Raw genomic sequence first — 12,831 nt, forward strand, 5'->3', positions numbered from 1 at the left:
CATTGAATCGTTCAGAGCTTCAGAAGGGTGGTTCGCGAGGTTTCGGGAGAGACAGGAACTCGTCTTCAGAAGTGTGTGCGGCGGCGAAAAGGCCAGTGTTGACGAATGCATGACCACCCAGTGGAAAAATGTGAAGCTGCTTGAGCACATTGCCATATATGAACCAAGGGACATGTTCAATGCAGACGAAACTGCTCTATTTTTCAGAGCTCTGCCCGACAAGTCAGTCACTTTCAAAGGGGACCCGTGCATTGGTGGCAAGAAGTGCAAGCATAGGATAACTGGGCTACTTGCCACCATTATGACTGGCACGGAACGCTTGCCACTTGTCATCGGGAAGGCGCATAAGCCATGTTGTTTTAGAAACATCAAAAGCCTTCCTGTCGTGTACAGAGCGAACAGGAAGGCTTGGATGACCTCGGACATTTTTCGAGGCTGGCTGCAGCAGTTAGACAGGCACTTCACGTCTAAGGACCGCAAGATAATTATGGTTGTTGACAACTGCAGTGCACATAACTGTACAGTCGAACTGAAGAGTGTCAAGGTGGTTTTTTTGCTGCCCAACACTACATGTGCCTTTCAGCCGATGGACCAGGGTATCATTCAGTACGTCAAGTCGAAATACCGAAAGCACGTGCTACAGTGAGTTATCTTATGCTCAGAAATTGGAAAGTTGTATGAAGTGGACTTATTTGGCACAGTGCACATCGTCGCCCATGTGTGGAAGAATACACCTCCGCAAGTCATCGCCAACTTTTTTTGGCACAGCGGTTTTGTGAGGCCCAAGCATGCGACAGTAGCCAACGACGTGTCAGCCGAGTCCACCAATGATGACTGCCCGACCTTCGATGCTGTCCTTCCCACAAATGTGACCCTTCAGGACTACATCGTGATTGATGATTTTGTTGCCACGACTGGTCTCCTGACCGATGAAGAAATTATTACTGATGTCACGGGCGCCCGGGAAGACCATGATTCAGACGAAAAGTCATGCGAGGAGGTGCAGCCGCGACCTCATTGCACCTCACGAGCCACAGAGGCACTTTTGATATTAGAGGACATTTGCCTGAGCACTTCCGACAGTTTGCGGGCTGTTGGCCATTTGGAAGAGTTAGGAAAATTGGTGATGTCAGCCGGAATCTGCGCAAAAAAGCAGACAAGTATTGCAAAATACTTCAGTAAATAAAGGTATGCTTCTCCAACTTGATTTTAATGTTGTTTTTCCTGTTCATTTGTTAATTCGGCATTTAGATAATTCAGACATTTTTGCCGGACCCGTGAGGTCCGAATTAGTGAGCTTTTACTTTATCATAATGAGATACTGAGGGCTACTCTTATTGCTTGAAAATTTTCCTTGTTGAAAACAGGCATTTTCCAGGGTAGTGACATGTGTTCAACACATTTGCTGTCCATTAAGCTCTGGCAAGACATATGCTGCCACTAAAGGAGTCGCTATTGGGGTCACTAAAGGAGTGATGCGTGTGCATGCTGACTGGTCAAGTTTGAATTATCCGGAGAAAGACAATTTTCTAATCGAAGTAGCGATAGTTTTGGCCCATAGAAACGCATGGGTACTGGCCGTGACCTTTAATCGAGATCAAATTAACCAAAAAGGTCAATTAACCGAAGTCGAATTAACAGAAGTTTAGGGTATTTTAATCTTGCAAAACTGTGGTCTTGCATATAATAATTCAGCACAGTGCATCAGCAAATGAGTCACTGAAATGGGAACATGATAGTGGCCTTGTAAGCACTAATCATATAGATAAAATGCAAGAATAATAAGTGTGTCCTATCCTCTAGATTTGTATTTAGCGCTGGTAACATTTAGAGACATAAAAGTGCCATAGGCTCCTATCACGAGGTTGTGGAAATACACTAATGCCCTGTGGTATTTCTGTAGTACTGGTGCAACTGATGGCTTTGATTACAGCAGAAGTTGGAAGCAACAGAGGAATCGTTGACACAATTGCTGTAAGAAGATGTCGCTGGCAAATTTTTCTTGGCCTTGCACTTTTGATGTCTTTGTGATAGACATTGCAATGCGTTTTATTTGTTTGCATGGTTCTTCATTATTTGCACTGGTCAAAGCAGAAATATGAACGATCATCACATTTGGCCTTCTGCACTTTGTTTCCAGAAAAGTGTGGGCGCTGCACTGAAACCAGCACTGAGGTGCCAGCAACCAATGGCGCAACAACACAGGTTTCGGAGGAAGAAAGGGACGGCATCAGCAGCTCACCGCCATCCACACCCAAGCGGCCGAGGATGACAAGGCACACATATCGTGGCAACCCCCAAAATGTACGCCAGTGCAACTCTGTCTCTCTCTCTCTCTCTCTTTGGTTTTGTGTATGTGTTTGCACATATGTGCATGCGTGTGTGAGCATGTGTTTTCATGTGTACACATTCATGAAAGATGTCGGTCTAAATAATTGTACAACATTGGAACACGACAAGAAAATGAAAACCTTCGTATCTAATATACTTCGGACATTACGCTAGCGCTTATACAGTAAAATCCCAATAATTTGAAATATCTTAGTTCGAATTGACAAATAATTCTAACTGCTCTGTTGGTCCTGGCAAAATTCCATGTATAGAGAAAAACTCTCATGAATTCTAACTTCAAAAAAAGGCGCGACAGTTATTCAGAACAAGATTTCTCGGTCTCACGGATCGCTTTACTGATAAACCCACGCCAAAGGTGACGCTTTGTTACCGTAATGTTGCATGCCATAAAAATGAGGAATGGTGCGCAGGGAGGTGAGACCGAACCGGAATGAGCAGAGCGACGTGCGGCCCCCCTTTCCCATCTGGCTTAAAAGGTGCAAAAGGGAGCCCTCTAGTGCGCTTGATCACATTACCACTCGCGGAGGAAAGAGGAAAGTTTTTCAGTGCAAGCCCAGTGATTGTTTTGGTGTTGTGTGCTGTACCACACAAATAATTGGGCCTCATATTGAAAGGCTCTCCTTAGTTCAAGCTACGTCTTATTAGAATAAATTGCAGTCCCTTTGAAATTTGAGTTAACAAAATTCTCCTATAGAAGGATTTCTAAGAGGAAGCACCGAAAAGTACGCTGGTCATGTCTAAGCTACCAAAAACTGGTGCCATAGTGCTGAGCCCTCGAAACATACAACATTGCTGATATTTGATACACGTGTAACACTATGTCATCAAATGTGTGACAAGTTGTTCATGATGGCATAGGGTTGCCTGTATAGTACACGTTTCGTTGCAAATGTGTGGGAACATGAGTCTTTCGCACTTCCTGATGTTCATCTTCCCTGCACAGTTCTCGCGTATTCTGACATTTGACTTTCCCACATGACAAGTGCAGTCGTGATGGTCAATGTCGCAGTTACTCAGCTGCTATGAGCTGCACACACAGCCTCGTAACATTAAGTATACCTTTTGCATAAATGTATGATTGTTCCTTTGTGTGTATGCTTGAAGCTTATCTGAGATCTACGCATGTCTCGGACAGTTTCCTGAGACACTGAAAAGTTGGAATGCAATTTGCTACTGCAAATGCTATGTCAAATGCACAAAAGTTGTCTTTTATTTTTTTTCCTCAAGAACGTTCCAAGTCACTCGTGCTGCAGAATAGTATTTGCAGTGCTAGCCCTAAAGGCTCATGTCACCCGGACGTGAGACTGTGGTGTGCCTCGCATGCGTCGAAATGCTTGTTGGGCATTTTTATTCAAGGTAAAGTAGAAATGGATACACCTTGGAAAGTGAACTAGCCTATAGGGATACGCACTGTGCTGCCATCAGTACACTTGTACTGGGAATTGCGTGTGAACATGCCCTGCCGCGTGTTTACAATACGCCATTTAAACAGAGGATGTATTCTGCGACGATCACATTTGGTGACAATGTCGCCTAGGCAATATTATCGCCATCAGGAGTGTGCTGATTGGCTGGTTGAGCAAAATCAGATAATGTAGTGCTCAACCAGCCAACCAGCGCACCAAGGCAACAGTATCACCAAAGTAGATAATTGCAGAGTACATCTCCAGCCGATCGTCATACTTGGGCAACGAGCCGGGAGAAATGTTATGTCAGGTTTCAGAACTGACTTACTGTTCAAACCAGTCGACCTCGCATAGCAACCAACCTAAGAAGTCCGCCCGTCTCTTCTTGCATGTCACTCAGCGTTCTGACGCCTGGCAGCCAGTATGTCTCCTCATTCTCGGCCCCTCTCGTCTGTCTCCTGTGTTGGTGTGGGCTGACACTACGCACACACTGTCTGTTGTGAAAGTGGATTTCAGCTTGCAGAGCATCCTAGTACATTCCTACAGACGTTCAACCGTGCAAACACTAATGAAACGTGTTTAGCATGGACGCACAAATCGCACTGATATGAGTTTTGTGCATCGCTGCTGTAATGGGAGGGAGGGGTGTCTTTCCGTGAAATGTGGATGTGGCGAGTGGTGGTATTGCTAAATTTAAACTGTAATGTAAAGATCCATACAAGTGGAGGCTCAAGTCGAATTCATTTCGGTTTCTGGCCAGCCTCAGTATTCTAAAATCCCATTCACAGAAAGCCTTTGTCTACAAGGTGACAAACCCGGCAGTGCAGCATCTCCAGTTTGGCTTCCCATAGCCAGCACCACTTACTTAGTGAAAAGATCGAGTTTCATCCATGCTTTCTTGTGAAACACATATTGAACTGGGAGGCCTTTCACATTTTTGAAGCAGAGTGGTGTTTTACTCTTGCCGATAGCAAACAGCCGCACTTTACATAAGCCATCCATTTGCGCATAGAGTAAAACTGACAGCACCCTGCTGATTTTTCTCCATGGCATGCACAGCCCTTCATATTCAGTCTTAAACATCTGCCAAAACAGTGCAGTTTCAAATTTGTCAGCATTAAATATTTCTGACGATGCGAGAAGTGATTGTCAGAAAAAAGAGGTGTGGCATGGTGCATCGTTCGATATATCGAATGTGGCGGTGAAAGGGAGTAGGATGTACGTGTGGTACATCGTTATACTTTTACAAGGAATTTTCAGGGGGTTTTACAAATGTTCAATATAGACAATCACTTGATATATCCGAGTTTTATATATCTGGAATCAGTTATAGTAATCGTTAAAGAAGTGCAACAGAGACCTCACTCACTGACACTTGCCAAGCAGCTGTCCTGACGAAGTTGTCCCTTTTCACAACCTCGAATGCAAATAAGATTCTCTCTGTGATATTGGTGTCTACTTTGCCATGCTTGGAGGTCTCTTTTTATTATTATTTCTCTCTTTTCTATTATTATTATTATTATTATTATTATTATTATTATTATTATTATTATTATTATTATTATTTGGCACAAATTACAGTAGCGTGTTATATCATGTTTGTGTCTATTGCTGGTTGGTGGCATTCTACTATGTTACACAGTGCTAGAATCCTGTATCCAAAGTCATTCTTCAAGATGAAATTGCATCTTGTGCTGGACATGATGCTCAGCTTATTATAGACAGTGCTCTCGCATTGAAGTTTCCCATTTTTTGACATTTGAGTTGTTGTGAATCTTGTGAATCTCATGACCTCGAGCGTACCGAAATCTTGGAAGAACGCTAACATAATCCTAATCCATAAAAAAGGGGACACCAAAAACTTGAAAAATTATAGACCGATCAGCCTACTCTCCGTTGCCTACAAAGTATTTACTAAGGTAATCGCAAATAGAATCAGGAACACCTTAGACTTCTGTCAACCAAAGGACCAGGCAGGATTCTGTATAGGCTACTCAACAATAGATCATATTCACACTATCAATCAGGTGATAGAGAAATGTGCGGAATATAACCAACCCTTATATATAGCTTTCATTGATTACGAAAAAGCGTTTGATTCAGTCGAAACCTCAGCAGTCATGGAGGCATTACGGAATCAGGGTGTAGATGAGCCATACGTAAAGATACTGCCAGATATCTATAGCAGCTCCACAGCCACCGTAGTCCTCCATGAAGAAAGCAACAAAATCCCAATAAAGAAAGGCGTCAGACAGGGAGATACGATCCCTCCAATGCCATTCACAACGTGTTTACAGGAGGTATTCAGAGACCTGGAGTGGGAAGAATTGGGGATAAAAGTTGATGAAGAATACCTTAGCAACTTGCGATTCGCTGACGATATTGCCTTGCTTAGTAACTCAGGAGACCGATTGCAATGCATTCTCACTGACCTGGAGAGGCAAAGCAGAAGGGTGGGTCTGAAAATTAATCTGCAGAAAACTAAAGTAATGTTTAACAGCCTCGGAAGAGAACAGCAGTTTACGATAGGTAGTGAGGTATTGGAAGTGGTAAGGGAATACATCTACTTAGGGCAGGTAGTGACCACGGATCCAGATCATGAGACTGAAATAACCAGAAGAATAAGAATGGGCTGGTGTGCGTTTGGCAGACATTCTCAAACCATGAACAGCAGGTTGCCACTATCCCTCAAGAGAAAAGTGTATAACAGCTGTGTCTTACTAGTACTCACGTATGGGGCAGAAACCTGGAGGCATACGAAAAGGGTTCTGCTTAAATTGTGGATGACGCAACGAGCTATGGAAAGAAGAATGATGGGTGTAACATTAAGGGATAAGAAAAGAGCAGATTGGGTGAGGGAACAAACGTGGGTTAATGACATCTTAGTTGAAATCAAGAAAAAGAAATGGGCATGGGCAGGACATGTAATGAGGAGGGAAGATAACCGATGGTCATTAAGGGTTACGGACTGGATTCCAAGGGAAGGGAAGCGTAGCAGGGGGCAGCGGAAAGTTAGGTGGGCGGATGACATTAACAATTTTGCAGGGACAACATGGCCACAATTAGTACATGACCGGGGTAGTTGGAGAAGTATGGGAGAGGCCTTTGCCATGCAGTGGGCATAACCAGGCTGATGATGAATCTTTCAGAGATCCGGAGTGGCATACGGAGAAGCTTGTTCTTTGAGAAAATTTATTATGTTGAAAGAAATACTACAGCAATTTAAATAAAACTATTGAATTAAAAAAGGATAACCTTATTTAATAGGAAATGAGTCTGTTCAAGGTGGTGACCATAGGCAACCGCACTGCTGAAATAGCTGCATGGTCCTGCTGTTTTTGACGCACATTTTTTTATTCAGCATCATTGACACCTTGACATCCAAGTATGCAAGAGGCTTTATAGTGCTTGTCACGCTCTCATAAAAAGTCAGTTTTGCCCGAAAGGCAAAGATCGATTGCCATAGCAAATTAGCAGACAGCTATACTAATTAAGGATAGTAGTTTTATTGGCCGTATAAGTGTGTAAACATTTGCTTACTAACTAAATTTACAAGCATAGTGTCGCGCACGCACAAGCAAACATGAACACATCTTACTCAATGACTGTGCACTCTCACTGTCAAAAGCATGGCAGCAGCAGGATGCGAATCGACTTTCGTGCTGCCTGTCACTTCAATGCGAACTCAGTGGCAAGCACTGAGTGCACAGGAAGCTATTAGCCCTTGGTGCACCTCGACACTGTGCTCACTGTAGATCACTTTCAAGATAGGGCCCGGGCAGCCATTGAAGCAGAATGCCTCCCCCTCCCCCTGGTGCCATGCGCATGCCGGAAGACGGTGCACTTCCTCCCCGCTTTCCTCCTTTGGATGCGTAAGGTTGAGTCACAATGGTTGGCTCACCGTCGCACACCTTTACTCCCACATACAGCATACGGTGCTCGGCAACTTTGTTATCAGCCTTGGACTTTATACAGAACATCCTGGCAGAAATGTGACTGGAGTGTCCATGTAGTTGCTATCGTAATAAGAGGTTTTTACCATAGGCAATAGGGCAAATATATTCTGAGCTACTACTTTCTGAAATTACCGTATTTACTCACATAATGATCGCACTCGCTTAATGATCGCACCCCTGAATTTTGTCATAAAAATTCGATTTTTTTTCTTTCCTCTGTAATGATCACACCCTGAACTTGTCGCAGCGATATGTCGTGTGCCAAGTCTAGCTAATGATGATCATGCTTACCATCTGTCGAATGCTACGCGAACGACTCTTGAAGGCATACCAAGCGGTCTGCATGCACCCAACATTCTTAAGCAGATGCCCCATCTCATTTCATTCCTTTCATCACTTTCCGCACTTCGGTGACAAAAAAAAAAGCTACAGCCAAACTTGCCTTTATTATGTGTAGGCTTCATAATGGTTGTGGTCAACAACAACAACAACAAAAAAAGGCGCCTTTTGATTCTTCTCGTCTGCACTCATGGGCACACAACAAATTGCGAGCGGCAACAATAGCAGCCACGTTTGCACTGATACGCTAGAAGTGTACCCTGTTCATACGCCGACGCTAGTAACATAGCCAAGATATTCGCTCACCCTTAGCAGAAACGTGCTGTATTAGGATAGCAGTGAAGACAAATGCTGCAGTATCCGCAGCATGCACGCCGTGTGTTTCTATGTTACTGGCAGCTAAGCGCGCCCATCTCTGTTTCTGTCCCCTTAAAGTGGACATGGCTATATTATTGTCGCAAAATTGCTGATATTAACCATATTATTCATTACTGATACGGAAGAAACTGTTTCAATGCGTGTAATGTACTCACGAGGAGAAAAATAATCGCATTCGGCGCGTTCGACTTGCTCTGCTGGCCGCCATTTTTGTTTTGGTGTCTCGCACTAACAGCGGCAGCTGCCTGCTTGTCATCCCGCAGCAAATGCAGGATGAAAAAAGAAGTTGTTTTTCTTGTGGGAAATTTAACCCGCGTAATGATCGCACCCCTGAATTTGTGTCAATTTTTTTTACAAAAAAGTGCGATAATTATGTGAGTAAATACGGTAGGAAGACAAAGGTTGAAAAATAATGCAGAATGGTTGCAAGAAAGAAAGACTCATGCAATGAAGGGGGAAAAAAATTCTGAAATTAGGTTTATTTCTGAGTAGTAAAAACCACATAATTGGCAATTTAATTCCAGCCAGTTACATGCAATGGAACCCCAGTTATACATCCTCTGATATTGCAATGTCCTGCTAATACTGTCTTGGCAAACTCTTCACAGAGTCAATGAATGCATTAAAAATCTCAATGATACGAGATGAGATATTACAATGAGAAACGCCACCAGCCTCCGACAGCTCTCTTGCACCGTTGTCCCTTCCACGAGGTAGAGGGAGAACAAAAGCTACCTTTTGCATGCAGGAAGCTCCAACTGTCCTTTTCTTTCCATTGCTTGCACTGGATGCGTCCACTGCCGATACTGCAGAGTCATGCAAAATCTTGTGAAAGCGAACAATCTTTGAAAGTGATCACCCAGACAGCAGTTGAGCAATGCAAAGAGGGGGAAGGAAAGCGAATGATGAGAGCGCAATACTTCGACGTGTCCAGTGCCGACCCTCGCGAAAGTAAAAGTATCTTAAAATGATCACCCAAGAATACCACCAACACGCGTATGGAAAGCATAAAAGCATTTGCGAAGCTCAAACTCATTATTCACAGTAAGGCACACAGATCTTATCACATAAGCGCATTCATGCACACAGTTTGGAGCTTTGTCTACAAGTAAGCGCACAGAACTTCTCACACGTCCATAATAGAATTCCCAGTTTAACATGAGTTGTAATACGAGACTGGACGTGCAGGGAGGCATTGCCTCATACCAACACTGCTGGTCACGGGCACGGATGAGGACAGTGCCCCAGATGCTGTTGTGCCTGTGCCTGCATTCACAAATGTGTTATGCAGCATCAACAACATTCAGAGATTCGTTTGTGTAGGCTCTTACTCTTTTGGCGGCTTTGGTTTCTAAGTACTTCAGAATATTAGCCTACAGCTTAAATCGAAGCTCTTCGTGTTATGTGGAAACATGTATTTTAGACATGCTTTTTGTTGATCAGATTAACAATGGCCAAACTAAATAGTTTCACACGGTTCCGAGAAAGTTGTATAATCAGGGTTCCACTGTGGTTACCGTCACTGTTTACTTCTCCAGAATCTGCTGTAACCAAAATATACCACTAGGGCTAGCCTAATTGACCTGCTGCGTATATCTTCCTTGCAGCAGAACCAGTGCCAGAATGAACCAATGCACCAGGAAGTAGTGGCCCCATGCACACCTGAGAAGACCTCTAGTCCACGTAGCCCTGTGATCAAGGCACCTGAGGCCAACAGCGATCGTGACGTGACACCCCCAAAGCGTGGTCGACCAAAGGGTAAGCACTGCTCGTGGAAGATGACAAAGGTGGAGTCAGCGCCTTTTCTGGTTGTGACAAATTCTTTTAATGAAAATGGGGCACCAAACAGCGGGAAGCTTGGTAGCGATTGTCAAACTGACTAGGCCTAGATTGCTATGGCTGGCAGCAAATTAACATGTGAGTGTACTGGTTCGAGGCAGGGAGGTCATCAAAATGGCAGCGGTGGTGACTTTGATTAATGCTATTTTGGACTTCTGGTCACGACAAAAAGTCGGGAAAATCGGACAATAAAAGGTTTCAGCGTGTGAAATCTCAGGTGCCCTTATTCATTGGCTCTATGGGGTATGTAGTGGGGCCACGAAGTCGTCCGAACTGTTGCACATGTTCAAAAAATTGAGTGTTGACAGTATAACAAAGTAATCCTAAAATTCTTATTGCTGGTATTAGGATCAGGGTGTCTACCAATTGGGAAAACCGGGAATTCTCAGGGATATTTAATAGTCTGGGAATACTCAGGGAAAAGTAAGGGAACTTGTGCTTCTATTAAGGAAAATTAGCTGTAATTTTATTGAAAAGGAACGAAAGTCAAGGTAAAACTGGCTCGAGAAACAGAGAGGAATTGTAACGAATCATCTTTGATGCTGTGTCGTCAGCTTAAACATTTGCCAGTGTACAGTCAACGACCAACTTTTTGGACGGCTGCTAATTGAGACGCCTTCGCTGTAACCACCACGTACCCCATAGAGCCTATGTATATGAATGTCTGAAATTTCAGATGCAAGAACCCTTCGCCATCCCATTTTTCGAACTTTTTGCCGTGACTGCAGGTTCGAAATCAAATGGCATTAATCAAAACCACCACCGCTGCCATTTTGATTATCTTGCCGTCTCAAACCAGTCTCGAACCGAATTTCAGGGAACCGCAGACACAGTGCATAGACAAGTTCTATGCAGAATCTGCTTCTGCTGTGAAAACCACCTACAAGGAAATGGATCCATATTTCAGCAGGGATATCACAGTAAACTTTGACGGAACATGGCACAAGCATGGCCACACGTCCCATATTGGAGTTGGTGCAATAATTGAATATCATATGGGCCTCATCTTGGATGCCATTGTTTGATCGAACCAGTGCCTTAATTGCCAAGTAGGACCAAAGCCTGGAGACCCAGGCTACACAAGCTGGTAGGAGGATCATGTGTGCCAGAAAAACACTGACTCTAAGTCAGGGAGGATAGAGGTTGAGGTAGCTGTCATCCTTTTCTAATGTTCGATGCCAAAGCACAACCTCCGTTACACAATGCTCGTGTCTGACGGAGATAAGTGCCACCTTCTCTGCCCTTGTGCAAGAAAATGTTTATGGACTGGTCCCCATTTCAAAAGAGAAATGCTTGAACCACGTCCAGAAGAGGATGGGGACAGCACTGCGCAACCTTGTGCAGAAAAGTGACAAGGCTTTAGGAGGGAAGGGCAGACTGACAAAGGCCCTCATCTACAAGTTGACCAACTATTATGGCTGAGCCCTACGGAACAATTCCAGTGATGTGGCTGCAATGCAGTGTGCAGTGATGGCATCGTACCACCATGGGACAATGACGGACGAGGATCCTCACCATGACTTGTGCCCTGAGGGCGGAGATTCGTGGTGTTGTCATAACGCCAGCAAGAGTGATGATGTGCCAGCTCCGAAGCATCGGTGCAATCTTCCAGGCAATGTTGCAGAAGCACTGCTACCTGTTTATGAGCGCCTCTCACAGGCTTCTCTTCTGCAACGCTGCCTGGGAGCAAAGACGCAGAATGCATCAGAATCATTTCACTCCGTGCTGTGGTCCCTGATGCCCAAAGAGCAGCATGCGTCGCTGATTGCTGTGGAGACAGCACTGCATGAGGCAGTTTTAAAATATAGTCCTGGCTGCCACAGGGCCACACAAGAGCTATGTTCATCAGCGGGGCTAACACCTGGCCACCTAGCCATTCAAGGGGCAGCCGTGAAAGATTCTCTGCAGTTGAAAAAGGCCAAGAAGCGATCACAGGACAAGGTGGAAAGGCGGAAAAAGAAGACTGCCTAAGGACATCTCCATTTACGCTGCAGGATCATTTTAGACCAATATATGTGCTCAAAAATTTCAAAGCTCATTTTCTCAAAATGACTTTTTTGGCTGGTGAGGCTCCTTGTTCCAGCCATGTCTCTGTAGTTGCTCATCAGATTTCCAGGATTTTTTTCTATTGTGTATCTGAATAAATTTCTGAGGGCAAGACAAGCCCATTCTTTTATGTATATATTGTGTCTGTGATTTGCGATATTTAATCAAAATTTGATTGATAAAATCTTAATCGCCAACACTAAATTCGGTGGTCTGCTAAAATTTTTCAGCAAGGAAATTTAAAAAAAAAATAAAGAAAGGGCTCTGTCTTGCTCTGAGGTATCCATCTGGGAATCATCATAGTGAATTTCACAGTTGCAGCACCTCTTGAAAATTCTCCAGGCCTGGAATGAGAAAACCATGTGCACCATTCTGACATATTGCTGTAACTTGAGAACCAGTGAACGTAACGGCATGAAATTTTGTAGTTCTACTAATGCGTTTGCTATGAGTCTATCCTGGAAATATCATTAAGATATTTCAATAAACAAAAAAGTTGGTGTCCGAGGGTAGCC

The 12,831-nt window shown here is 44.0% G+C and overlaps 1 protein-coding gene across 7 annotated transcripts in view; it reads left to right on the forward strand.

The window, feature by feature from the left end:
• Positions 1-12,831, forward strand: part of LOC139059218 (histone acetyltransferase KAT7-like) — a 98,994-nt gene that overhangs the window by 26,624 nt on the left and 59,539 nt on the right. For 6 of the 7 annotated variants that reach the window (XM_070537336.1, XM_070537335.1, XM_070537338.1 and 3 more), the window contains 2 exons: positions 2,141-2,304; positions 10,039-10,189. In XM_070537336.1, coding sequence (XP_070393437.1) covers positions 2,141-2,304; positions 10,039-10,189 — 315 coding nt within the window. The remainder of the gene's footprint in view (positions 1-2,140; positions 2,305-10,038; positions 10,190-12,831) is intronic. The other variant, XM_070537340.1, reaches the window with a different exon arrangement.

The sequence above is a fragment of the Dermacentor albipictus genome, chromosome 4 (genome assembly GCF_038994185.2).
Source record: "Dermacentor albipictus isolate Rhodes 1998 colony chromosome 4, USDA_Dalb.pri_finalv2, whole genome shotgun sequence".
In the NCBI taxonomy this organism is placed as follows: domain Eukaryota; kingdom Metazoa; phylum Arthropoda; class Arachnida; order Ixodida; family Ixodidae; genus Dermacentor; species Dermacentor albipictus.